This window comes from Acomys minous, assembly GCF_964271855.1.
Source record: "Acomys minous genome assembly, chromosome: 6".
Classification (NCBI taxonomy): domain Eukaryota; kingdom Metazoa; phylum Chordata; class Mammalia; order Rodentia; family Muridae; genus Acomys; species Acomys minous.
In genome coordinates, this window is record NC_140487.1 from 109,674,467 (window position 1) to 109,702,423 (window position 27,957).

Below are 27,957 nucleotides of genomic sequence, written 5' to 3' on the forward strand. Positions count from 1 at the left end.
TAAAAGTGTGGGCCAGTGGGCCCAGCTAAGATTTTGTTAAATGTGTGCGTGCGCGCGCGCACGCGCGCGCGCGCGTGTGTGCAGGTGCCCTCTGTGGCCAGCAGGGGGCGTTGTATCACTCGGAGGTGGAGTTACAGGGGTTTCCAGTTGCTGGTTTTAGGCGCCAGAACTTGCAACTTAAGTCCTTTGCAAGAGCTGCACAGCTGTCTCTCCAGCCTCCGCTCTCTCCTTTCCCTTCCTTTTTATTTTCCTTTCTTCTTTTTTCGTTTAGAATTTCCAGGCTGGCCTAGAACTTGGGGTCCTCCTGCCTCAGCGTCTGGATCACCCCACCTGCTCTCTCCAGGCCTCTCAGCCATCCTTCACACTCCATCTCTGCTTTGTACCGTACTTTGTCCCCCCCACCCCCAACCCCCGTGCCTCTGTGAAAACTCCTCTCTGGCTGGGCACTGTGGCACACTCCTTTAATCCTAGCAGAGGCCAGCCTGGTCTACAGAGAGAGAGAGTTCAGGACAGCCAAGGCTACACAGAGAAACCCTGTCTTGAGAAACAACAACAGCCACAAAACACTCCTTTCCAGCCCCTGTTCTGCCTTCCAATGTGGAGTTCTGTGATGTTGAGTATCGGGTTTTCCCCCTGTAAGATGGGGAGAGTTAGCACACCTCATGAAGGGTCATGGTGCTGATGGGATGAGGCAAAGCTGGTAGAAATGGCTTTACCCAGTTTCTGGCACACAACGAGGCCTGCCATGCCATGAGGTGCAGTGCCTGTGCTGTGTAGACGGGGTCCGCATGAGCCAGCCAGGAAGGGGTTAACGAACAAAGCTATAAAAGCAGTACTCAGTCCACCCCAGGGCAGCAGCCCTGCCCTTTTGAACCCTCTTAGGGTTGAAGCTGTCTTAGCACCCCCTCCCCCACACCCCCATCCCCCCATCCCCCTACCCCGCCCTCCCAGCCTGACAAGGCGAAAGGTGGTGTAAAACACCCACAGTTACTTGCTCCAAGGGCTAAAGGGCAGAGATTGACAGATGAAGAAACCGGAGAGATCGGAAGACTTAGAGGCCACGATGAAATCTAGCAGGGCTGGAAGCACTCCGTGGTGAACTCTGTGGGGGGCCTCTTCCAGTTTTGTTGTCCTCTCTGTCTCTACCAATGAGAGATGCTATAAGGAAGCTGGTCCCTGCAGAAGAGCATCGCCTAGCAACAGGTGTGCAGGGTCACAGGCGTGAATCAAGAGGGGCACAGCAATGACACTGGGGAGGGGAAGAGAGCAGCGACATGCACCCTGCAAAACTCCGGCTGGAGAGATGGCTCATCTGTGAAGAATGCTTCCTGTGAGCTGGGCGTGGTGGCACACGCCTTTAATCCCAGCACTCGGGAGGCAGAGGCAGGTGGATTGCTGTGAGTTCAAGGCCAGCCTGGTCTACAAAGAGAGTCCAGGACAGCCAAGATAACACAGAGAAACCTTCTCTCAGAAAACCAAAACTAATCAAACAAAACAAAACAAACCGAGCCGGGCGTGGTGGCGCACGCCTTTAATCCCAGTACTCGGGAGGCAGAGGTAGGCGGATCGCTGTGAGTTCGAGGCCAGCCTGGTCTACAAAGTGAGTCTAAGACAGCCAAGGCTACACAGAGAAACCTTGTCTCGAAAAAACAGCAACAACAACAACAACAACAACAAACCCAAAACAAACCACAACAACAAAAAACCCAAAACACAAACAAACAAAAGAGTGCTCCCTGTTTCTAGCGTCCATATGGGGTACCTCACAACTGCCTGTAGCTCCAGCTCAGGGGGAGTAGCTCTGGCCTGTTAAGGGACCTGTGTTCACCTGCATGTACCCACATGCCTGCATACATATACACAGAGTTAAAAATAATAAAAACAAATCTAACTCCCACCTCCCCTCCCCCCCAAAAAAACCCTCAACGAATTCACTGGTCCATTCGCCTCAGTTTTCATTTAGAAATCGCAAAATTCAGCAATACGTAAAATATTAATAAATAAATTAATAAAAGTTTTGTTGCACAATAAGCAAGAAAAAAGCTGGCTGGTGGTGGCAGCGGCGGCGCACGCCTTTAATCCTAGCACTCGAGAGGCAGAGGCAGGTGGAGCACTGTGATTTCTAGGCCAGTCAAGTCTACAAAGTGAGTCCAGGACAGCCAGGGATACACAGAGATACCCTGTCTCAAAAAAACAACAAACAAACAAACAAAGCCAGATCAAACAAAAGAAAAGAAAAAAAAAAGAAGGGATAGTGTTGGTCTGGGCCGAAGAGATGATGGTTCAAAGGTTAAGTGCACTGACTGCTTTTCCAGAGGCCCTGAGTCCTTTCTCATACTCACACAGGATGCTCTGGCTTCCACAAACAATACATGCCCATGGTGCACAGGCACACATACGGGCAGAACACCCATACACATAAAACAACATAAAAAAAAATTTAAAAAATATATATTTATTTATTTATACAGCATTCTGCCTGTATGTGAGCTCGCAGGCCAGAAGAGGGCATCAGATTCCAGTATAGACTGGCTGTGAGCCACCAGGTGGTTGCTGGGAATTGAACTCAGGACCTCTGGAAGAGCAGCCAGTGAGTGCTCTTAACCTCTGAGCCGTCTCTCCAGCTCAATATAAAATTCTTTTGGAGGGTGTTTCCTTGGATCCTTGGAAGACTCAGACTCCAACCCTGTTGCTCTGTCTTCTAGTCGTAGCGTGTGTGCCACGCATGGATGATTCCCGGTTGTAAAGTGGAGAGCTGCCATGGGAGAGCCTCCGCCTGACTTTGCACAGAGGTGAAACACAGCAGGCAGATCAACAGAAGGCCAGTTGTGGAGGTGCAGGACTACACTCTCAGAATTAAAGAGGTAGAGGCAGGAGGATACCAGGATCTGGAGCCAGCCTGGCCTATCGAGGGAGTTTCAAGCCAGCTGGGCTGCAGAACCCTGTCTCAGAACAACAGCAGCATACTATACCAATAAGAGGCTGGGGACAGCTAGGACCAGAGCCAAATCTCACAGCCCACTCTGGGTGTGGTGGATGTGGTACATGTGCCCTTAATACAGTGCTTGGGAAACGGGTAGGAAGATCGGGAGTTCAAAGCCAGCCTCAGCTATGGGAGGCCCGGTTTCAAAAAGAGAGAATAACTTAACCAAGATCAGCCCTAGGACCAAAGGAGCCTTGGCAGCCTCTCTTTCTTTCCTGGATGCCTATTTAAGGCAACTTCAAACGTGTTGCATCTTCCTGTCATTACCCTCACCCCTGGGGCCTCAGATAACAAAGCACCACTGCCCGCCTGCCCAACCTCCTTCCTTCACTCACGGCCAGAGAGGACTGCTGCGGAAGCCAACGAAGAGTCCAGATGGCCAGCTGGTGCCTTCCAGGCCACGGTATTTAAGACCTGAGGCAGGATTGGGAAAGAGCTGGGGGCGGGGGGAGGAAGAGCAGAGGAGTGGGCATCTGAGACAGTGGATTAGGGATTTTAGAGGGGCATTTGGGGCCACTCAGGAAGGGAGGGATGGCATTTGCCTAGCCAAGTGACCCCACCCCTGTGTTGTGTGGCCTCAGATGAAGGTGGCCAGCAGAACCCTGGGGCATCTTCTTCTCAAGTTAGGCAGGTGGCACTTGAGGCTTCTTCCTCTCTTAAGATTTCCTGGCGGTTGAGGGAGTTGAGTCTGGACCAGCCAGGGTTCACAAGCCCCTGGTGTCTTCCAGAAAAGCCACCAGCCAGGCTAGGTAAGCGTGGACCAGAGGAGGCTCTGGTTGGTGTAGTCCTGCTCTCCATGGAAAGAGCAGGCTCCAAGCTGGGGGTGGTAGTGCACGCCTTTAATCCCAGCACTTGGGAGGTAGAGGCGGACGGATCGCTGTGAGTTCGAAGCCAGCCTGGTCTACAAAGTGAGTCCAGGACAGCCAAGGCTACACAGAGAAACCCTTTCTTGGAAAAACAAAAACAAGACAGAACAACAACAAAAGAGCAAGCTCCTCAATTCTCAGCAGCCTCAAGGAGTCCACAGTGTTCCCTCAGAGGCCCCATGTCTTAAGACTTTTCTGTTCATTGAATATCCTTTCCGGGAAGACTCTTTGGCTTCTACGTGTCAGGACTAAAACATGGGTGGTGGTGGCAAGCCTGGGAGGCAGAGGCAGGCGGATCTCTGAGTTCAAGACCAGCCTGGTCTACAAAGCAAGTTTCAGTACAATCAGGGCTACATAGAGAAACCCTCTCCTGAAAAAACAAAACAACAACAACAGCAAAACCAAGACAGTTGCCACACATTGGCTAGGACCATTTCCATTTTTCTTTACTTTTCTGAGACAGGGTCTCTCAGCCTTGACCTCCCTATAGAGTCCTGGGTCCTCCCTGTTCTTCCTCCCAAGTATCCGACTTCCAGTGTTCCCCGCTCTGCTTCCTGGAGCTCACACCCAGGGCCGCATGCATACTACACACGCACACTCTGCCAACTAAGCTACATTTCCGGTCCCTGCCCTCTGTTTCTCATATGGAAGAAAGTGACCTGCTTCCAGCCTCACCTCACAGTGAGTGAGCCAGAGCTGGACGGAGACCCCAGCCTTCTCGCCTCACCTCGATTCAGCCGTCTTCCCCCCAGGTAGTGGGAGCACGAAGGGGAAACCAGCTGCCCAGTTGGGTTGTTGCTACAAGACAAAAGGCCTGGATGGTTCAGAAGACTCCTTGTCCCCCAGGCTGGACTTCCAGCTCCATCAAGAAGACCAGGTAGGGTGGGACCTACCCTTCTCTCCGGGAATGCCTGCCACGTCCTAGGAAGGGTAGAATGCCTGAATGGGTAAGGCCACCTTTCTGCTCCAGGCAGAGAGGCCGAAGGCCCTGAGCACCTGCTCAGATTTACGGACAAGAAGAGGGACAGGCCACACAGAAGCTTCGCTGGGTGACTACAGACTTAGACTTTACTGGGAGGGGGCTGAGAACTTTCCTGTGGGCTTTGCAGTCCTGGATGAGGATTCCCCACCTCCCAAGCCCCCAGTTTAACGTCGCTTCCATTCAGGATAATACACAGACGAACACCAGGGTGATCAGGAGTGGGGGAGGGGTTAGCGGGAGAGCAGGACAAGTCTTACAGTGAAGAGGGGACCATCTAGCGTCAGTGAAGACAGCCCTTTGGAGGAGAAAAGGAGAGCCATCTGGGTGAACGGTGTAGTGGGTGGGTGTCCACCTTCTTCCCTTTAGAAATCAAACTGGGTGTGGGGGGGGGGGGCTGGAGAGATGGCTCAGTGGTTAAGAGCACTGGTTGCACTTCCAGAGGTCCTGAGTTCAATTCCCAGCTACCACATGGTGGCTCACGACCATCTATAATGGGGTTTGGTACCCTCTTCTGTCATACATGCAAATAGAATGCTCATATAAATAAATTTAAAAAAAGAAAGAAAGAAACCAAACTAGGGGTGAGCCTATACAAGGGACTCCGAAGTTCCAGGCCCTCGAACCCCTTTTGTCCCCTGCTTCCCAGGTCTTGTCAGCTGACACTTCTCAGCCACTTCCAGACACAACGGATGCCTGTGACCTGTCCCGGACGGACCGGATGTCTCCCTTACTACTGGCACCAGCCAAGTCTTCCTTGCTGGCCTGCCCCCAAGGCCTGTGTGCCCTGCAGAAGACACCCTTGGCCAGGGTCCCGCAGGATCTCAGAGAGGACAGGAGTGAGTCTGGGTCCTGGGCCTGGATCTGAGAGCTTTGTCGGCAGGTTGACGAGGACACAGGTTTTGGGATGGGGAGGGGACTGGGCCTGTGTCACTGGTAAGGATGGAGCCCCAGGCAGGCAGAGGGCAGAGGGCAGCCTGCAGGAGTCAGTTCTCTTACCATGTGGCTTCTGGAGCTTGAACACAGGTCATCAGGCGTGGTAGCAAGCATCTGTACTTGCTGAGCCATCTTGGGGGCCCCCCCCTTTATTTTTTTTAAAACTTTCTTGTTCACTTTTATTGAGACAGGATCCCTTGTAGCCCAGGCTAGCCTCATACTTATGTAGCCAAGGATGACCTCCTTTCTGCCTCTACCTCCCCTGTGATAACAGACACGCTCCTCCATGCACAGCAAAGAATTGAACATTTTACTAAATGCACTTCAACGTAAATTTAGTCACGTATTCAACAGTTGCCCCTTGGGACCCTTATGTGATCTCCTCTTGAACTATGACACCCAAATTTATATCTTTAATCTGGGACCTCTCCCTTAAACTTCAGTTCACTTCTCTGTACACTGGAACCCCACCCCCGCTGTGTCCTTGATTCTCCCCCCCCCCCATAGGTCTAGTGGTCTGTGCACTTGACCCTTGTCCCTGCTGTCTAGTAGGTAGCTTCTAAAATTTCCCCTCCATGAATTTGTCAGGCGTTCCCTGCACCCCGGGCAGCTTTTATTACAGTAGCAGTCGGGGAAACTGAGTCCCAGAAGGAAGTGTGCCTTAGCCTAAGTTGCCTCATCAGCTTGCAGGTTCTTTCCCAACTCTGAGCTGGGGCAGGCTTAAGAGGGGCCAGATGTTCAGTCCAGGCTTTGGGGGTGGGGTGGGGGGTGGGGCCTGGATCATCTCCCCTCTTTTGCTTCAGAGCACCAGCCACCAGGCCTGCGTGAAGGCCCTGCTGACAGCGAGAGACTCACAAGCAACAGAGACGAGATGGGAAGCCAGCCAGGAAGATGCCCCTGCCCTCCTCTCACCACCAGCTCCTCACCAGATGCCAGGCTGAACAGAAAGAGCTCTGCTCCTTTGAGCTTCTGGCCCTGGCTTCCTCCCAGCTGCATCTCCAAGGAACTCCCTACCTATATCTACCCCCCTTTCCCTGGGTACCCACTTCTGCCTCCCCCTTACCTATTCGCTTATGAGCCCCTACCTTTCTCCCAATGTTCAAGGCTCCTCGTGCTGACCCCGGACACTGCCTACCCCACTGTGGGTGCATCCAGCTTGCTTATGACAGCCAATGGGGCTGGACCCCATATCACCCAAGAGAAGACCCTGTTTCTCTACTCTAGAGCTTTCCAGAGTGCTGGCCACACCCTACACTCCCAAGTTAGGAGTTGGAGCTCTAGAGATGCCTCGACCCCAGGACGAGCTGGTGTGGCAGCTCCTGCAAAGCGGGCTATGCCAGGCTCCCGGGCGGGTGCCGTCGCCCTGCCCTACCCTCTGAAGAAAGAGAATGGTAAAATCTTATACGAGTGCAACGTGTGTGGCAAGAGCTTTGGGCAGCTCTCCAACCTCAAGGTATCGGCTTCCCAGGCCCCTCTATCCCCTTCAGTCTTCCAGTGACTCGCTTGCCTTTCACCTTCCTTCCAGAATCAAGTCCTGGCATCTGGGGGGCCATTGCTGGACACCTGCTAGGGACAAGTGGCCTCGCAGTCTCACCTAGGTGGAAACATAGGATATTCTGACCACCAGCCGGGCTTGGTGGGACACACTTTTGGTCCTAACACTCAGAAGACTGAGGCAGGAGGGTGACAGCAGAGGTCCAAGGCCAGTTTGGGCAGTAGTTAGACTCCATCTAAAAATAAAAGCCAGAGCTGGGTGGTAGTGGCACATGCCTTTAATCTCAGCACTTGGGAGACAGAGGCAGGCGGATAGATGTGAGCTCAAGACGAGCCTGGTCTACAGAGTGAGTTCCAGGACAGCCAAAGCTATTACACAGAGACACTCTGTCTCAAAAAAAAAAAAAAAAAAAAAAAACAAAACAAAGCAAAAAACCAACCAACCAACCAAACAAACAAACAAAACCCAAGAAAAAAAGAAAGAAAGAAAAAAGCCAAACGTGGTGTATGTCTTTAATTCCAGCACTTGGGAGGTAGAGACAGAGAGATCTCTGTGAGTTCGAGACCAACCTGGTCTACAAAGTGAGTCCAGGACAGCCAAGGCTACACAGAGAAGCCCTGTCTCGGAAACAAAACAAAACAGAACAACCAAGGTGTGGTGGCTTTTAATCCCAGCACCTGGGAGTCAGAGGCAAGCACATCCCAGTGGGCTTGAGGCCAGCTTGGTGTCCATAGCAACTTCCAGGACAACAGTGAGATCCTGTTTCAAAAAAATAAAATAAAAGAGGGGTACACATCAAAGTCCCCTCCATCCTGGAGGATTGTCTCTGGGAATCACCTTATTTAAGTTAAAAATGGGGAAACTGAGGCCCAGAGTAGAGAGGATTTTTCCCGGGTTCTCACGATTTCTTAGTGGGTTCAAGTTTGGATTCCAGTTTCTTGGCACCATCTACTAAGCTCTTCCCCAGACAGCACCCTCTCTTGGGTCCCAGCTACTAAGCTCTTCCCCAGACAGCACCCTCTCTTGGTTCTCAGGTAAGCCTCTGTATTATAGCTTTCCAAGATCAAAAAGAAAGGGGGACTGGTTAGGTTTTGGTGACTCCAGACCACAATCTTGCAAACTTCCTTTTTCAAGTGGGATCCCACATCAGGCAAGGTGTCATCTTGTACGTGGTCCTCACTGCTAGCAGCTGCTAGCAAAGACCGCAAGCTATGTTCAGGTGATGGTTACTGGGGAAACAGTGCTACTGCGTCCTCTAAGAAAGGGATGCTTAGGCCTTCTGCCTCAAACCATGCAGCAAACTTGTGTCTCCAGCTTCTGCGATGAGCACTTGGCAGGGTGGGGTCAGCCCCTGGAAGCTGCGTTTTCAGCATGCTCGTAAAGCCATATACCATGCTGGCCTGTGAATTGTGCTTTATTTATTTATTTTTTATTTTTTATTTTTGAGACAAGGTTTCTCTGTGTAGCCTTGACTGTCCTGGACTCACTTTGTAGACCAGGCTGGCCTCGAACTCACAGCGATCCGCCTGCCTCTGCCTCCTGAGTGCTGGGATTAAAGGCGTGCGCCACCACGCCCAGCCGAATTGTGCTTTAAGTAGCTACTAGTGAACACCTGGGGGATCGCTTCTCTGGGTTCCTGAATCTCTGCTACAGGCCAGGCCAAAGAATTAGAATGTCCTAGGAATTGATAGCTTCTGCCAGGGTTGATAGAGGCCTGGGATGCCAGCAAAGGCTCCTGTAGAGGGGGTGGGTGAGGATTTGGAGTGGACTCTGGGCCCTGTTAGACGTTCTGGGCAGCTCGTAATATTTCTTCCAGGTCCATCTGCGTGTCCACAGTGGGGAGCGTCCATTTCAGTGTGACCTGTGTCAGAAGACCTTCACCCAGCTGGCCCATCTGCAAAAGCACCACTTGGTGCACACCAGGGAGCAGCCCCACCAGCGCCAGGTGAGAGAGAGAGAGAGAGACAGACAGACAGACCATTGGAATGAGTGACGTTGGAGGAGAAAATACAGCTACATGTCTGTGCATGGAGATTAGAAATAAGGAAACAATTGAGTCAGTGTAGCTCTTTCTTCGAGTCTGCCCTAAGCCTTTGGGGGCGGGGGGCAGAGGCAGGGAGCCCCTCCCTTTTCCAGGAGCAGAAATGAGAGCAGTGTGGTGTGGTTCTGAGTCTAAGCTTCCAAGTCAGACCACTGTTCAAATCCTGGCTTCTTCTCCCAACTTGCGTGGCCACTGGCTGGTGGCTTTGCTCTCTGAGCCTCTTGGGAAGGTTGTGAAAGGTCAGCTCCTGGCTTGGCAGCCCCTCCTTGCCCCCATCACCCAAGAGATGTTGACTACACCCACTGATGCCGCAGCCCCTGGTCCTCCCTAACAAATGAGGTTAGAAATAAGTGCTCATGTTACTGACAGAGAAAGAAACTCAGGGAAAAGTCACCCAGGAATGAGAGAAGAATGCAAGCCCAGCTTGCCAGGCGCTAGTGTGCCATGCTGTGCGTTGGAGGGGAGGGGGGCAGGGAGGAAACCATCCGGAAAGGCTTCTGCGCCTGCGTTGACAGGGAGGTGTTTCCAAGACGGGTGGGGAGAGAGCGACCCCGAGCCAGGTGGAGGTCAGAGATGATTCAAGTGCCCGTTTCTGTCAGATGTGCCACAAGCGCTCCAGCAGCTCCGGCAACCTCAAAACCCACCTTCGCCTGCACTCAGGCGCCCAATCGTCCCAGTGCAGAGTCTGTCCAAGTCACCTCACCCCGCACATCTACCTGAAGCTGCACCAGAGGCTGCAGGCGTCTCGGGATCCCTGGCCTGGCCCACACCCACCTGGCCCTCTCCTCTCTCAGCTGCCCTGCCCAAGGAGCACTAGATCTTGTGGGAGCACCATCAGAGAAGAACACAGGCTGGGATGCGCACAAGGTCAAGGTGTCCTCGCTCTCCCAGGGGAAGAGCAAGGGCAGCCAGGCTTGAGCAGTGTGCTAGCATTTCTCTGCGAGAGGAGGGTTGAGAATTAAAAGATTTCTCTCCGTGCTGACTCAGGGCCTCCTGAGCATCTCTATGTCCCTACATCCCCCACCTGGGGGCAGGGTGGGGCACACAGCCTCTGTTGGGTGGGTAGGTAGCCATCTACCTCAGCCTGGGTTTGGGTTCCACTCTCTGTGACCTATGTGGGACCGAGCTGCCCATCTCAGCTCACCGACGGACAATGCTGCCTTTCAGGGCGGGGATGAAGGCAGAGTGTGCTCAGTGGGAGGAGGGACACCGGAGGCAGGAGGACTGCAGCCATTAGATTAATATCTATCACTTGGGTAACCCGGTATGATGGACAAGGAGCCCCTTGAACGGAAAATGAGAAGCAAGAACGGATTTGCGTACAGCCCAAACACAGGGCATGCTGCCCTCCTTCCTGAACACTGTGCCCAACACCTTTCCGATTGTCCCACGGGCTCCTTGCCTACCACTTTCTAATCTCAGCTCCTTCTCAGCCGAGGTAGAGGTCAGCTGGTATTACCTGCCATGATCAGGTGGGGTGCAATTCTCCGCGGGATGGGGGTGAGAGAAGAGACACCAGATAGCTCTCTCATGGCCTCTCATAACCCAGAATCATAACGTCCCCCCTGTGTACCAGGACCAGAGAGGCAAGGGGTGTCCAGCCAGTTAGGGCTACAGACAGGAAAGGACAGCAAAAGAGTAGAGCAATTGAGCCCCTACCGACGGCCTGACTCCAGAGGATCCCCTAAAGTGTGCAAAGCACTCCTTCCCCCCGCGCCCCCCCCCCCCCACGAGTGAGCCATTTAGGAAATCGAACTGCCTGGGAGGATCATGTTAGAACCGAAAGGGAGCAAGCCTGCAATGAATGACTCATTTTTAGTGAGTCGGTTCTTAGGCAGGCTGGCGGCAGGGGGCACCAGCCGCACCTCCGTTGGTTTCCCGTGGCTTTCGCTCCACCGTAAGGAGTGACAATTCCCACTCCACGTGGTAGGTGGCTCCTGGACAGAGAGAGAACCCTCCTAGGGCGCCAATCAGGCGATGGCAGAGTTGGCTTCGGCCCCGCCAGCAATGAAGGACGGGGTTCTGTTCACCTTTGTCACACCGTTGGGGCGCGGGGATGCCAAGCCCTCGGGCTAGGCCCCGCCCAGTTGTCAAGACTCTGCCGGCTGCTACTGCCGGTCTGTGCTCCGCTCCAGGGTTCTAGCAACTCCCAGACCTTCCTAGGCTCGGTCCAGCTTCCCAGCTCCGGCGGGTCCCTGACTCCTTTATAGCGTCTTTGCCCAGGGCCAGCTCCCCGAGTGCACACACAAGTCCACCTCTGACTTCCCCAGAGGCAGGACCGAGCAGAGAGCTTGGGAGGCGGAGGTCGGTATAAGACTTAGGAGGAGTGTTCCGCAGACTGAGACCTGGGGTTGGCAGGGTCCCCTGAGGCGCACCTGTTGTCCCTGGGACAACATCAGATCAGGTCTCCGCCTCTGGCCCCTGCTGTTTACTCAGGGGGACGGGCGGGAGGAGGCGCTTCTCTCCCCGGACAGCGGATCCGGGTGGCACCCTCAGCCGAGTGCCCCTGCCGGTCTAAGCCCCAGACTTTGATCTCACCATGAAAGAGCCACGCAGGGGCTTCGGAGCTCGACTGGCCCGGCTGTTGACTGGACTAGGGGGCCGAAGGGAGAGCAAAGAGAAGATCTCAAAGGAGGCCAGACCCCAGGATAGGTGAGGGGAGATGGAGAAAGGCAGAGTGGAGCGGGCCTGGCCTAGGGGAACGCGGTGGTGACTAATGTGTATAAAAACGTAATGAGACTACCTGTCAGCATGTGTGAGCATCTTAGCGCACAAAAATATAAGTGAGTGTGACATGATTTGGATCTGTGGACTGGGGGATTTCTCCCCCGCCCCCGTGTGTGTATGTGTGTGCATGCGTGCGTGTGTGCGTGCGTGCATGCGTGCATACGTGTGTGTGTGTCTCTGAGAAGATAAAGTACCCCGGGTTGGTGATATGTACATACAGCAGTAGAGCAGACTGGCCTCAAACTTTTTGCCCAGTGTCCCAAGTGCTAGGATTACAAATATGTCCCACTACATTGGAACATTGGACTGCCCTTGTTCATTGCTTTTTTTTTTTTTTTTTTAACTTAAAGCAGCTTTGATAACTCCCTGTCAGACAAGCTGCCTGTCAATGATTTTCTATCCAGTAATGCCTCCTCCTGCTGCTCGCCGGGGGCCGCCCGTGGTGGACTTTGGTTTTCACGTCACAGGCCAATGTTCTTATGGCCTCTGTGGGCCTTTGTTATGAGTCTGACAGACAGGTCCTGGAACTGTCTTTGCCCTCAGATGCCATGCACGGGTCTCTCCCCTGTCACCCTGGAACCTGGAGATAGCTCTAGACTGTACCCACAATGAGTCTTTTTTTTTTTTTTTTTTTTTTTTTTTTTTTTTGAGACAAGGTCTCTCTGTGTTACCCGTGGCTGTCCTGGACTCACTTTGTAGACCAGGCTGGCCTTGAACTCACAGCGATCCGCCTGCCTCTGCCTCCCGAGTGCTGGGATTAAAGGCGTGTGCCACCACGCCCGGCTAACAATGAGCCTTTACATTGCCACTTGCTTCATTCTTTCCCCGGCTGATCTGAAGCAATCCTCTTGGCAGCCCTGCGAGGCACGTCTCCCCAGGTGACTCAGACCCGGAAGTCAAGGTTCAGAGACGTGAAGCCACCTTCCTAAAGTCACACAGTTGGGAAGAAGAGATGAAGCTGTGATACACCCCATTGGCTGCCTGACTTCTGAACGGGGCTTCTCCCAAAAGCTCTGTTGCTATGGAGACGGCCAGATGGAGGGCCAGTGATGGTGGGTTGCCACCCAGGGTTGCCTGCTGGCTGAGGGAGCTGAGCAAGTTCCTTCACCCTTCTGAGTCTTTTTTCATGGTAGTAGCTTGCCTGAATGGAGTACAGCCTGCCCTGTGGGTGGCTAAGCCTGATGGCTTTGAGGGGATAGTAAGATCTCAGCGAGGGTCGGGGTGTGTGTGTGTGACATAGTTCATAGACCCTGCATGAGCAGAGCCTGTGGGTGTGCTGCCAGTACCGGGTGCTGGGTGTTTGTATGTCTATGCAGTTACCGAGCAATTTGTTCTGATCTTATCATGACGCAGCTGTCTTCAGGCCTTGCTGGCCCAGGAGGGATGAGGGCGTGGTGGGGGCAGAGGGGAGGCCTTTGTAATGCTCTCTCACCCTAAAGAGGGGAGGGCCCAGCCTCCCTGTGCCTGGAAGCCTGGGAGCCCTGGGCTGCCCACACCCTGCAAGTTCTCCGTCCACCCCCACCTGGGAGACACACCCTCTCTCTTACCCTGCCTGGCAGAAACCTGCCCTATAGGCCTGATAGTCTCTCTCCGCAGCCCCTACACACTCAAGAGAGGAGGCTGGCTTGGGGTGCAGGGTGAGTCAGGAGTGAGGAGGACAGGAGAGGGAATTAGAGCCAGCGTGATGACACATGCATGGCTGTGTATACAATTGGACCCGATTCTTACCAGCCGTGGGAATGGGACCCTGCACTGAGGCACAGGACTCTGATTCCTGCTGATTGCTGAGGAGAGAGGGGCAGAGAGTTGAGCAACACACTTCTAGATCTTTCTCCCATTAGCGCAATGTCCAGTCAAAGCTTTGGAGTAGGGCAATTCTGGTGATTTTCTTCTAAGGCTCGCTCGCTGTGTGACTCTGGACAAGTGATTCTGAGCCTCTGTGCCTCTGTTTTTCTTACCTGAATGTAGGCTCAATTTCCTTAACCAATATATTTTATTACAACTTATTAACTGAGCGTATGTGACTTACAACCTGGCTAACCAAAACAATAGGAACAGAGGATTAAAGAATACAATAACAAAACCATAAGGATATCAGTTCTTAGGAACAATTCTCCTGGCGTAATCAGCAGGATTTCTTCTGCTAGAACCTGGAGTAACCAGAACCCGAAACATCAGCAGGAGTCCAGAGTCCCGAAGCCTTCCTTCGGGTGGTTCTCTCTAGGAGCATCTCAAAGTGGAGCGATGAACAGCCAAAACTATCTAAAGTCTCCAAAAGCCCCACCTCCAGTTCTGGGTTCATTTATATATCTCCTCCCAGAGTCTGTTCATGGGATCTTTTCAGCTGGCAACAATCAAGCTCCCGCATGAGGTGGTTGGTCTTCTAGTGGATTAATTAACCTCACCTGGGTTTTTTTTTTTCACAAGACCGTTCACCATCCCACACTTAGTAAACAGGTTTATCTCTCTTTCATCTGAAGAACACAGATACTGGTATTTTTCCGAGGCCTAAAAGTGATCAGATAGGCACAGTCGCTAGAGTTAAGCCTGGCCCCTAGGGGGCTTTGGTAAACCTGAAATATTAAAGTTATCAGGACACTGTGCTCTTAGTATGTGTGTGTATGCGTGTGTGTGTGTGGTGTTGTGTGAGCGTGTTGGGGAACTGATGAAGCAAGCAGAGAAGGCAGCTAGTATGCCTTCTCCAAAGTCATGAGTGGCTCATCCTGCTGAGCTGTGGGCCCTGGATTATTTGGGTGAGGGGCTGCAGGACTCAGTCAGTCTGTGTGACCAGCGACAGGACAACAGGACAACAGGAGGATTCTGCTTCTTCTTTTCCCCTGTGCTTTCTCCTCAGGCCCTGCGGCGGCCAGAGCTGCCCCGACCTTGCTCAGGGTCAGGGCAGCACCAACGACGATGTCAGCCTCAAGGTAGGATAAATAAAAAGTGCAGGAGACTGGGGGGGGGGGGGGCGGGGGGCAGGGCAGGAGCTCTGGAGGGCTGGGCAGGATGAAGAGCCCAGACTTGTGGCCTTAAAGAATCCAGTACTGGGGCTGGAGAGATGGCTTAGTGGTTAAGAGCACCGTCTGCTCATGCAGGGGGTCCTGAGTTCAATTCCCAGCAACCACATGGTGGCTCACAACCATCTATAGTGTGATCTGGTGCCCTCTTCTGGTCTGCAGGTGTACATGCAGATAGGGCACTCAGGAAAAAATAAATCCTTAAAAGAAGACTCCAATACCACCTAGACTCGGTGGGCACCTGCACGTATCTACGCAGTGCATACTCTGAAGTACATCCGCATATCTGCATACGTGCATACACAGGCACATGTGTGTACAGGTGATCCAAAATAAATACCCAGTGAGTAAAAAACATGAAATGTTTAAACAATAAATACAACCTAGCTCCGGGGCACTGGGGGAGGCATGTAGCTGCAGGGCTCCTCCGGTGCCTCCGACCTTCATCTCTCTTCCTGACCTTGTCCTACAGGGCACACAGGGCCTATGGCTTAACCTTTTCATGGTTTTCCTGTCTGCAACGGGGACCTGAGCCACAAGCACGGCAGTGACAGGCGGGGTTCTCCCTTTGGAGAACAGATACTTACATGCCTCCTCTGGAGGTCACACAGGCAGCCAAGTCCCCGCCCCTCCTTAGCTCCTCCCCCCTTTGCATTCCGGTTCTTCCGTACTCTGTATGGACTATCTTGAGGCACCTGTGTGTCGGGTGCTGCTATGAGCACACTCAATTTACATACCTAACTACCGGGAAATGAAGAAGTGAACAGTCCACCTCTGCTAGGAAGTGGAGAAGCTAGGATCCAGGCCTAGGCAGCCTCCACGGAGGCCTGATCATCCTGCCTCATACTTCTCAGGATGTCTTGCCCCTGGGGAATGAGAGGCCATATTTATCTCATAAATGAGTAACTTAAAGATGATGGAATCGCCGGGCCTGGTGACACACGCCTTTAATCCCAACACTCGGGAGGCAGAGGCAAGTGGATCACTGTGAGTTCGAAGCCAGCCTGGTCTACAAAGTGAGTCTAGGAGAGCCAAGGCTACATAAAGAAACCCTGTCTCCAAAAACAAAAACAAAAACAAACAAACAAAAAAGGTGATGGAATCAAGTTGGTAGCACACGCCTTTATTCACAGCAGAGGCAGGCAGATCTCTGTGAGTTCAAGTCCACCCTGGTCCATGTAATGAGACTCTGTCTTGAAAAAAAAAAAACACCAAAAACATTAAGTGAGTCCAGGGCAGCCAGGGCTCTTACACAGAGAAACCCTGTTTTGAAAAAACAAAAACAAGGGCTGGAGAGATGGCTCAGAGGTTAAGAGCACTGCCTGCTCTTCCAAACATCCTGAGTTCAATTCCCAGCAACCACGTAGTGGCTCACAACAATCTATGGTGAGATGTGGTGTCCTCTTCTGGCATGCAGGCGTACAGGAAGGTGAAATATTGTATAATTAAATAAATAAATGTTTAAAAAAGAAAAACAAAAAACAAGCCAGCCCGTGGTGGCGCATGCCTTTAATCCTAGCACTCGGGAGGAAGAGGCAGGCGGATCGCTGTGAGTTCGAGGCCAGACTGATCTACAGAGCAAGTTCCAGGACAACCAGGTCTATACAGAGAAACCCTGTCTCAAAAAAAAAAAAAAAAACAAGGAAAAAAAATCAAACCGAAAAACAAAAAGAAAATTTAAAAAGTGATGGAATCAAAGGCCCCTGCTAGATGGGATTTTTGTTCCTAGATTTGGTTCCCCGGATGCCAAGGACACAAGTAGATCCTTGAAAACTGGCGGTATGAGGCCAGTATCCATTTTGTTGTTGTTTGTTTGTTTGTTTGTTTTTCAAGATAGAGTTTCTCTGTGTAGCCTTGGCTGTCTGGAACTCGCTTTGTAGACCAGGCTGGCCTCGAACTCACAGAGATCTCCCTGCCTCTGCCTCCCGAGTGCTGAGATTAAAGGCGTGCGCCACCACGCCCGGCTGCCATTATCCATTTTGGTCTGAGATCCTTATCTTCTTGCACTTGTTCCCACAAGCAGGGCTGGACCCCAGGGAGGACAGCAGACAGGTCAGGAGTTGTCCCCCCACTTCTCAGCGGGGGCTCCTCCCTCCCTTCCCTCATGCCCTGTGTTTATCTCTGTGCCCACATTGCACCCTCCCAGGTGCACTGTGGGAACCGTAGGGCTGGGAAGGTTTAAGGGAAGGAACTGCGGGGCCTTTTGGTGTCTGGGAGCAGGCAGAGGCTGTGGGCCGTTGCTAAGGATGGGTATGCCCACACATTCCCTAATCCCTAGATTAGGGTCAGAGGCTGGGGACTCTGCAGTAGGGTTGTGAGGAAGCTTCAGGAAGGGCAGGCACAGGTGGGCCCAGTGCTACCCTATGCATAAGGGCAGCAGTGTGGTGCCTGAGAGTTAACAGTCCTCCCCTCCTGTGCTGTGGGACTGTCTTCTCTGGCCTTCTCCTTCTTCTAATTAAAGATAGAAGAGTAGGGGCTTAGCCAGGATCCTGCCCCCACTGTCTTAGCTCTGAGAGTCCTACTCAGTTTCCTGTGGGTCAACGAAGGCAGTCAAAGAGGTGCCGTGGTGTCGCATAATCCCAGCACTCGGGAGGCAGAGGCAAATGGATCTCTGTGAGTTCGAGGCCAGCCTGGTCTACAAAGCGAGTCCAGGACAGCCCAGGCTACACAGAGAAACCCTGTCTTGAAAAACCAAGACCAACCGAGCGAAAAAGGTATCGAGAGGTACCTAGATTCCAGAGGTGGAGATGCCACTACCATGTCCCTGTCACTGAGTTCCTGCCTCTGCTTTCCACCAGGTCCAAACCCAAAGCCAATCGGAATGGGACCTTCGGGTCAGGAGCCACAGTGGCTTATGGAGTCAGAAGCGACTACACATCTCAGAAAGACAAAGTGAACCTCTGGGGAGGCTACAGAGGCCAGCTGTGGGCAGTGCCTGTGACTTGGCCAGCTATGGCTCTATGGAGCACGAGTGCCCAGGACCAACAGGCTCCGCTGAAGTCATTGGTGGTCCCAACCATCTCTCCTTCCCAGAGCCTGCTCCTCCTCCTCCTCCTCCTCCGTTGAAACAGGGATCCCCAGGCTATACCTGCCAGCACCCGCAACACAGCACCCCAGAGGTTCGGCTGAGGCCAGAGCCACTCGGTAACCTGGAAGACGCACACCTACTGCCCCACCCGGAGTCCTTCCTCACTGCAGCAAGGGCAAAGGGCAAGCCTGTCACCTCAGGGCCAGCCCAGCCACAGCCAGAGACCCTACACACTCGTCCCGGTGTCAGAAGGACCCGCTACCACATCACTGTCACCCTGCAGGGGTGCGGGCGGGCACCGGCGGCGGCGGCGGCGGCGGAAGAAGGTAAGGAACCGGCCAGACCAGCTCCCCACCCCTGTGGCCCTGAGGAATCCAGGGGCTGGCAGGAGCCTCCGCAGGAACTCCGCCCCATCGCTGGGTGCCCAATCAACCTGCCTGGGGAACCGAGGCTGAGAGTCCCACAGCATCAGGGAAGCGAGGAGGAGAACCGGCAGGAGCTCGGAGTGGGCTGGGAGCCTGGATTCCCACACAGTGGGTAAGTAAAGGTCGGTGCCTGAGGGACGTGATCGTGAGAGGGCAGTGTGGTGTGGCAACTCCCACTTGGGTCCGTCTGTCTTGTCTGTCTTCTTCCTGGGCACCTCAGGCTTGTGATTCCCATTCATTTGGAACCTTGGGTGTGAGACAACTTTGTGTCCACTCTCTGATTCTCTGATTCTCCCGCTCCCCTCTCCCCCCTCCAGCCCCCCCCCCCAAAAAAAAACCCACCGCCGCTTTCCTCCCTCTGCTTGCCATCTGGGGATGGGGACGACACACTCATCGTGGAGAGTACGGGCTAGCCAGGGTACCCTGCCTTTCAGCACCTGTCGTTATTGCGGGGTCCTTTGCAAGAGACCCCAGACGCAGCCTGGGAATAGGCCTCCGGCCAAGGTGCTGGGTGCCCTGGCACAGGTTATTTCACCTCTCTGGGCCTTGCTTTGTTGAATGGGTCTGGTAGTCGTCGGAGATGAGGAAGAAGGGGGTGGCCACAGGAACATGCTTTGAACTCCATGAGGCTGCCAAAATAGCACGGATGCTTATTAATTACATGCCATTGGTAGTGGTAATTACCCCACCTGACTCTGCTGGCAGCCACAAAAAGAGGCGCCGAGACTCCGAAGCTCAGGTTTTTATTTGTGTTGAAGTGGGTCTCCTAAATCAGCCTGGTAGGCTGTGGGGGAGGGAGAGATGGATTCCTCAAAACGCACCGGGAACCAATGACCATGGGACCCCACTAGGAAAGTCCTGGGCCACCAAAGGGACCTCTGAGAGGCTTCCACGGATGGAGGCGGTGGCTATTTTCTATGGTTTAGCTTTTTATTATTTATTTATTTATTTATTTATTTATTTATTTTGGTTTTTCAAGACAAGATCTCTCTGTGTATCCTTGGCTGTCCTGGACTCGCTTTGTAGATGAGGCTGGCCTTGAACTCACAGCCTGCCTCTGCCTCCCGAGTGCTGGGATTAAAGGCCTGCACCACCACGCCCGGCTGGTTTGGCTTTTTAAATGTAATTTTATTTAATTCATGAAATAGGGGCAAACCTTTGCATCACACAAACACACACACACACACACACACACACACGCACACACACACACACACACACACACACACACACAAACACGGGCTAACTGAAGCAGGGAACTGAGGCTTAGCAAGAATAAGTCATGTGCCTAAAGCCAATCGGACAGTCAGAATTCAAACCCAGATCTGTCTGTACCCTAGCAGTCACCCCTGCCCCGCCCTCCACCCCCCCCCACCCCCCAATTTGCAAAGAGGCCTCTTTGGCCCAGTGCAGAGCTCAGGGTGGCCTATGGTTGCTGTGTGGGACATAATGTGGATCTGACACTACCGCCCTTAACAGAGGCCAAACCATGGAGGCCCTAGGACCCCTGGGCAGGAGTTGGGAGTGCCTGGTTCTGTGCCTAGGGAGGAGGACATGGGGTGTCCAGACTGGCCCTCAGAGCTGCCAGGGTACCCCAGCTTCCCAGGCAATGGAAGACAGCCTGTCAGAGGGTGAGGGGGTAGGAAGTGAGCTGGTCTCAGAGAGAGGCAGGGAGCAAACAGTAGGGTGAGGTGGGGAACCCAGGGTTCTGGCTGGTTGGGGGTCTAGGGGACCAAGACTGGAGTTGGAATCTAGGACTCACTTAGAGATGAAAGGACGTGAGCCTCAGGGACACTATCGATCTGCACTCACAATTCTTTAAGCAAGGGTTGACTAATGTGTGAAAGGGGCAGAGTACGACCAGGCCAGCGAGTGTAAACTGCGCATGCACCAGGGACGATCCCCGTTCAAGGGCAGACAAATTGCAAAGAAAGGGAGGAGAGCGTGTTTGTGGCTGTGAACCGAATGGGTGTGCGCTGGAGGTATGTGCACACGTGTGGTAATGGCTTGCATGCCTCCTGCGCCTCAGGTTGTCTGTGTGTCGTCTGTGTGTCTTGGTGTGTGACCGTGCATGTGTTGGTGTGTTCCTGGCTGTGTCTGGCTCTGTCTGTTGGGGGGGTCTCTGTGTTTTGGGGCTGTGTGACGTGGTGGGTCTTTGACTCTCTAAAACGCTTGCCTGATGCAGCGTGCGTTTGGCAGCACGCGGGCCTGTGGACTGGTTTGGCCTAGTTTGGGGGTGACTCACATGTAAGCAGAGAGAGAATCCCAGGACTTGTTGGGTTAGATGAGATTTTTTTTCCCACACTCGGGGGCCCCCTTCCCCCCACCCCCCTCCTCAGCCTCTCCCTTCCCATCCCCACACACCTTGTTTAGAGGTCACAGGTCACCTTGCTAGCAAAACCACTTAGTGGACTCGCTCCCCCCCCCCCCCAGAGAAGAGAGGCCTCTTGGAACAGGCACTTCTGTTTGCAGGGGTGGTAGCTAGGTTACTGGGGTGTGTCTCCAGACAAAGACAAAAAAAAAATGGGGAGCTATAGACAGGCACATTCCAACACACATGGAGAACATTCTAGCAGTCCTGACTGTCTAGGGATGGGACAGGTGACCCGTCAGGAGGTGACCTCCCTGTCCTTAGAAGTATGCAGGCAGAAGCTGTGACCACATGCTTAAGGAATGAGTGGCCATCAGGGGGTGTTGTCCCTGGATTGGGCTGGGCTGAGAAAGGCATGGAGCTGATTGTCGGCAGGTAGGCCATCAATAGACTCCCAGCCGACCGCCTGCCTGCCTTCAGCTGTGTTCCTGGTCCTTTGCCGAAGTCCATGGGACTTTCCAAACATCTGATCCTTTAGCTGTGGACTCCTGGGAGACCAGCTTCGTAAGAGAGCTAGCCTTGGGTGAGTCTGGCCAGGGCTTGGCAGTTTGCCTCAAAATAATTAGCCCTGAATGAAACGAACGGGCTGTCAACAAATGAGTTATAACTCAGACTTTGCCACTTGCCATTGGCGACCTGGGATCTGGGGCAACAAAGTTCGCTGATGTTCCTCAGATATGGAGAGGGGAGTCTGTGGGGAGGAAGGGACTTCAGAGGTGCTGGGGTGAGGGGCAAGGTGGGGGGAATCTCAGGGGAGTGAGCAACACTTCAGTGAAGGTGGGAGGGTCGGGCCCGCCGTGAGGCGCTCAAGTGTCTAGACGCGGGTCAGTTCTCAACACACCCTGGCTAGGGAAGTCTTGGGGGAGGGGGGGGGTCATCCAGGACTCCCCACCCCTATTCATAGGCTTTCAGGGGGGCCCACAAGCTCTACGCCCAGACACTGTGGTGGCCACCAGTGGTCCTGCAGTTGAGTCACACATACTCAGGGCTTCAGCCCCCTTTCATCTGTGCCCCTCATAAAACCTGAGTCACTGCTGGGGCCACAGGGCAGGTTAAAGTTCAGCTTCCCTCCTCCGGTGTCTCAGGAAGGAGGGAGGGGGAGGTGGGAGCAGAGAATTAGGGTGGTGGGGTCTTTTTCCCACTCGGGGGGGGGGTAACCTCTGGGGGCTGGCTCACAGAGATGAGGTACAGGGCTGGAAGATGAGCTGGCCCAGGTTGAGGAAACAGAGACCGCCTTAGAGTCCCTAGGTCTGAAAACAGCCTTGGCATGGCGTGCTTGGGGATAAACGCGTGAGGGTAGATTGCTCCTTAAGGTCTGATGTGGGCTCTTTTTTAAGGTGGACCCCAGAGCTGGGATGTGTACCTCACTTGGTAAAGTGCTTGCGTAGCACATAGGAAGCCCTAGGTTGCATCCCGGTGCTGTGAAACCCAGGAGTAGTGTGGTACGTGCTTAAAATCCTACCACTCAGAGGTAGTAGAGGCAAGAGACTCAGAAGTGAAAGGTCATGGCTGGGGAGACGGGTAAAGTGGATGTAGGTGGTCCGCCGCCAAGCCTGACAATCTGAGCTCCATCTCCTCAACCCGCGTGGTGGAAGGAGACAGCCCATAAGAGTTGTCCTCTGACCTCCTCGTGCACATCATGGGATACGTGCACACACACACACACACACACACACACACACACACACACACACACGCACACACTGCAATTTAGGGGAAAAAAAGAAGTTCAAGATACTCTTTGGTGAGAGGGAGTTCAAAGCCAGACTGGTCTACATGAGAGCCTGTCTCAAACATGCAAGCGCACAAAGCTCAGAGAGAACCCAGCCAGCCATGGCAGTACACGCGTGTAATTCCAGCCCTTGGCTTAGGAAGCTGAGCAAAAAGGATCAGTTTGAGGCCACCGTAGGCTACATAACTACTCTCAGGTCAGAGTTACAGAGCAAGATACTATTCTAAAACATTAAAAAAAAAAAAAAGGGCGTGGTGGCCCAAGACTTTAATCCCAGCACTTGGGAGGCAGAGGCAGGTGGATCGCTGTATGTGAGTTTGAGGCCAGCCTGCTCTACAAAGCTACTCCAGGCCAGCCAAGGCTAACACAGAGAGATCCTGACTCAAATGAAAAACAAACAAACAAACAAAAAAGTCAAAACAAGCAAATAAATATTAAAAGAATTTAAAGCGTAACCACCAAATCAGAGACTTAGTTATTAAATATATATGTTCATCTCTATAGGGGGGGCTGGCTCATGGAGATGAGGTACAGACTGGAAGATGAACTGTCCTAGGTTGGGTAGTATATATATATGGGGAGTTGGGAATGTGGTTAGGCCCTCAGAATTGGGGTACAACTCTGAACAAGTTTTTTTTTTCATCCATCTGAACTGTTCTAAACTCTCATTCACAAAATAGAAGTGTGTGTTTATAATTTATTCCTTTTAAATATTTATTATTCTAAATATGTACATGTATGTGTGTATCTGTATGTGGGTATGTGCGTGTGAGTGTACGTGCCCTGAAGATCAGAGGCACCGGATTTCCCAGAGCTGGAGTGACAGGAAATTGTAAAGTGAATTTGAGTCTCCTGCAAACACAGTGTGTGTGTGTGTGTGTGTGTGTGTGTGTGTGTGTGTGTGTGTGTTCGTAACTGCTGAACCATTTCCCCAGCCCATGCTTTAATTCTTCAGGAAGTCCAGACTCCCCGGATTTAGGCTCAGTAGGACACCCGATGGAAAGCATCTAGCCAGGTGCCCCAGAGGATGCCCTTAGCCCGTGGCTGCTGCTGTAGCCACCAAAGCCAAAATTCCCAAACCCAGATGTCAGCTATGGCAGGTGTCCCCACACCCCGCCATTTAGTAAAAAAAGGTGAGGAAGGGGACACAAACGAGAGGGCTGAGAATATGACTCAGTCATACAACGTTTGCCCAGCATGCATGAAGGCCTGGGTTCGATCCTCAGCACCACAAAGAAATACGATCCGGGGGTCTTGAGAGTTGGCTCAGCGGTTAAGAACACTTGCTGCTCTTGAAGAAGGCTGGGGTTCAGTTCCTAGTACCCATGTGGTGCCTCAAAACCATCTGTAACTTTAATTCCAGGAGGTGTGAAATCCTTTTCTGACTTTTGTGGGCTCCTGCACGCATGTGGCGGACAACAGGCATACACGCAAGCGCACACACATAGGTATAAAAGTAAATTAAACAACAGGGTGCAGTGGCATATGCCTTTAATCCCAGCTTCCCTCTGCCCCTTTATTTCTCCATCTATCCAGGGAGAAAGAATGGTTTCAGGGGAAAGAGAGGCAAAGTGCATTGTAAGGTCCGAGGTATGTGTAGGGTCTACTGGGACTCAGAGGTACCCTGTCCTCTGACCACCTATGTGACTGGTGCTCACCTGCCAGCGTAGTTTCACAGACCTCCAAGGGGACACCGGGAGGTTCATGAGCCAGCCTTTTGGTTAGTAAAGCCAAAGTTTGTGTTCTCTCTTGTCTCCTGGATCCTGACAACCCCCATGAAGTGTGCGCTCAGTCTTCCAGGTCTGCAGTTGAAGACGTGACCTATCCAAGGTCATCTGGCCAGTGGCCGACAGATGTTGGAGACCCAGGACTGCTCTGCTTTTCTTTTCTTTTTCTTTTTTTTTTTTTTTTGAGACAGGGTTTCTCTGTGTAGCCTTGGCTGTCTTGGACTCGCTTTGTAGACCAGGTTGGCCTTGAACTCACAGTGATCTGCCTGCCTCTGCCTGCCTCCCCAGTGCTGGGATTAAAGGCGTGCGCCACCACACCCGGCTGCTCTGCTTTTCTTTTAAGAAACCTTGAGAGGCGGAAGCAGGTGGATCTCTGTGAATCTGAGGCCAGCCTGGTGTACAGAGTTGAGTTCCAGGACAGCCAGGGCTACACAGAGAGACCCTGTCTGAAAACAACAAAACAGAGGTGGGGATAAAAAAACCAGAAGGAAAGGAAGGAATAAGGAAAGAAAGAAGGAAAGGAAAGAAAAGAAAAAAGAAAGAAACCTTGAAAGACTAGACGTGGCGCACGCCTTTAATCCCAGCACTAAGGAGGAAGAGGCAGGCGGATCACTGTGAGTTCAAGGCCAGCCTGGTCTACAAGGCGAGGCCAGGACAGCCAAGGCCACATAGAGAGACCCTGTCTTGAAAAACAAACAACAGAAAAGAAAGAAAGAAAGGAAAGGAAAGGAAAGAATAGAGATCTGTCTATTGGCAAGGGTGTCATTTCCTGTTTCTTAGCCTTTGGCTCCCTGATGGCTCCCATAAGCCAGAGGGGCCAAGTGTTTTATCATCTCTTCTTTCTCCTCCTGGATTCAAGCCTCAGCTTCATCTTTTGGGGCACCTGACATCACTTGCAAGTGGTGAGATGAGCAGGTAAGAGGCTCTGATGACTCCAGTCCTAGAGGAGACTCTCAAATCCATCTTTCAGGAGAGGAACCGAAGACCCATGACTTGCCTGAGTCTATCCTGCCTGATCTGGGCCTGGTAGCTGCTTTGTGCTTTTGGGGACCCGTCCTTCTACTCCTTGGTGCTCATCTTTCCCCCCCCCCTTTTTTTTTAAATCATCTGCAGGGAGCCAGGCCACAGTGTGACAAGGACATCTCGGGTTTTGTCAGGGCCGAGCATGGAAGAGGCAGCTGGCACCTCAGCGCGAGCTGAGGCCCGAGTGGTAAGCGCCACACTGACATGGCACCAACGGCCTCCTGTCCAGGAAGAGACCAGACACCGTTTTCACAAAGTGTCTCTGGTGTCAGGTGCCCGGATGGAAACCCCACAGGAAGAAGTGTTTGAGCGTGGCTTCCCGCGAGAAGAAGTCAATGGCTTTGTTAAGAAGGAAGAAGACACTGCCAGTTGCCAAGGTCCTGGGGAGGAGCCTGGAGCCACGAACTTCCAGAGCCATGGGCCCATCTTTTCTAAGAAATATATTCCACCCCCCAAGGAGAAAAAGCCTATGGTGAGGCTGCAGGGGCCTGTGGAGTGGAGTGATGGAGGCCTCCAGGTTCCCAGAACTGAACCACCAGGCATGGGATCCATGGCTAGGGCTGAATTATTGGTACCTTTGCCTGGGCCACGTGAACCAAGTCCCCATCCCAGTGTGGGTGTCACCGGCGGAGGTTCCAGGAACCATGAAGAGTGGCGGGTGACACGCACTGTGAGGACCACCACCACTACAGTGGTGGGAGGGCACGTGGACCGCCGAGTGAGCAGCTCTGTCAGCGTGGGACCATCAATGCCAGGCGAGGCCCTGCCAAGGGGCCGCAATGTGACCCGGACTGTCCGGGCAGTGGTGGTGAGCCCCAGGGCTGAGGGCTCACCCAGCCGTAGCCAGGCCCTGGAACTGCTGAGCAACCTCGTGCCCTCGGAGCGCAGCAGCCCCCCTGCCAGCCGAATCCCAAGGCTCACGGTGCTTACGTCAAGGGGTTCAGCCCTGGGTGGCACAGTGGGAACAACCTCGGGACAGCAGCTTGAGACCAGCACAGCCGAGCTGAAAAACAACAGCTCAGAACTGGTCCGGGTAGGCATCCCTGCGGTTGATCCCCTTGCTCAGGACCGTGCCGCCCCTGTAGCCTACCCGGTGCCAGACCAAGGCGGAGGACTCTCGCACACCAGAACTGGGGAATCTTCAATGCCGCAGGGAGCCTCCAGTCCTGCCCTGCTCCCCAACCAGACTTCTCAGAGCCAGAGCCGAACGTCAGCACCGTCTTCTCCCAAGCCGCAGACCTGTGCCTCCTCCCTGGCCCATCATCCTACAGAGCGGCCTGTGGTGCCCGTACACCTCAAAGCCCAGCCGGCACCTCATGTCCTGCCCTCTGTGAAAGAGAAGTTTGAAGGCCCGATGGCCCCCGTCCTGCCCATGGGGAAGGGCGAGGTTACAACGCCCGAACCACCTCCTAGCCCATCCTGTCCAAGGGCAAAGGCCATCCCTAGCCCACAAGGTCTTCCTGTCCCGAATTCACCCAAGAATAAGTTTGTTCAGGAACCTGAAAGTGTGCCCGTTTCTGCTCTTACTCAGAAAGAAGTCTTTCCAGGCCCTCGCCTGCCTGCTCCCTCCTGTACCCCAAAAGAGGTTGTGCAGGATGTAGAAGGGGGCCCTTCCTTCAAGAGGGGTGGCCTGGACCCTCCAAATAGCCCTCCCCGTTCTCTTTCTCCCAAGGAGACTGTTGAAGGCCCTGCTGCCCCTCCTCCCCTGACCCCCAAACAGGATGAGGTTATCCAGGATTCTCCAGGGAACCCTATCTCATCGCCTACCCCAAAGGAAAGTTCCCAGAGCCCTGCTGCGCCCCTTGACCCATCCTCTTCAGAGGTCAAGGTGTCCCTCAGTCTAGAAGGTTCTCCTGCTCCAAAGCCAATGGGAGCAGAGGTCAGCGTGAAACCTCAGCTCATCCCAGACTCCAGTGAGGGAAAGGCACCCTCAGAGGCATCCAGGGAGGAGGACGAAGCAGCCCTGAGCGCTGACCTGGAGATTTTTCTGGATACTTTGCGGAGCATGGAACCCCCTGAGATCCTCCGAACTCACCGATTGCCCCGAGCTCCCCGCTCCTCCTACCTGGCCATGTACGCCACGCTGCCCGCCATTGAGGAGGATCAGGTGGCGCCACGCATGCCAGAACCCACTCCCCAGGGGGGACCTGCGTTGGAAGAGGAGGAGGAGGAAGAGGAGGAGGAGGAAGAGGAGGAGCTGGAAAACCCCTACCTGAGTGATGATGGGAAACTCCAGCCGAGTGGCGAGCAAGCGAGGCCTGGCCCCTCCCTGGATCCCTCCCCACCCAAGCCTGCTAAGGTCTCTTGCTCTCCTATGGAGATGATGAAGAAACACGTAGCAGGTCAAGGCCCTGAACCTCAGGTCAGCAGCCGGCCTACTTCCCGCCTGGGAGGCAGCCTTCTCTTCGGCAATATGGTGCCAGCCAACAAGGACGCCCCTACCCTAGAACCGCTAGGCACAAAACTATCTGCTCTGCCAGCTCACGGAGTGCCAGGGCTCAAGAAGGTGCTGGGACAGTTGCCCCTGCTCTGCAGCGGAAGGCCACCACTAGAGAAACCGGCACTTCTCCAGGCCCCGGAAGGGTGGGTGAGTGAGACCTTCTAGGG

At 53.4% G+C, this 27,957-nt stretch overlaps 2 protein-coding genes across 7 annotated transcripts in view; both read left to right on the plus strand.

The window, feature by feature from the left end:
• Positions 1–3,192: 3,192 nt before the first annotated feature.
• Positions 3,193–10,495, plus strand: ZNF683 (zinc finger protein 683). Of its 5 annotated transcripts, none has more exons than XM_084788129.1 (6): positions 3,193–3,386; positions 4,501–4,726; positions 5,478–5,667; positions 6,568–7,217; positions 9,076–9,204; positions 9,816–10,495. In XM_084788129.1, exons 3-6 carry the CDS (start codon positions 5,550–5,552, stop codon positions 10,260–10,262), a joined length of 1,344 nt encoding a protein of 447 aa, XP_084644255.1. In that variant the 5' UTR covers positions 3,193–3,386; positions 4,501–4,726; positions 5,478–5,549; the 3' UTR covers positions 10,263–10,495. The 5 variants fall into 5 exon arrangements, with proteins under 5 accessions (XP_084644255.1, XP_084644253.1, XP_084644254.1 ...); XM_084788127.1 differs by having other exon boundaries at positions 4,602–4,726; XM_084788128.1 differs by having other exon boundaries at positions 4,602–4,726; positions 9,900–10,495.
• Positions 10,496–11,797: 1,302 nt separating this feature from the next.
• Positions 11,798–27,957, plus strand: part of CRYBG2 (crystallin beta-gamma domain containing 2) — a 31,956-nt gene continuing 15,796 nt past the window's right edge. The window contains exons 1-4 of one of the 2 annotated variants that reach the window (XR_014779879.1): positions 11,798–11,952; positions 14,882–14,954; positions 17,843–18,609; positions 25,441–27,937. Coding sequence is in view for 1 of the 2 variants with exons in the window: in XM_084785243.1 (XP_084641369.1) it covers positions 25,493–27,937 (2,445 nt within the window). In the remaining variant the exon portion in view is untranslated. Of the gene's footprint in view, positions 11,953–14,881; positions 14,955–17,842; positions 18,610–25,440; positions 27,938–27,957 lie in introns of those variants that run through there. The other variant, XM_084785243.1, reaches the window with a different exon arrangement.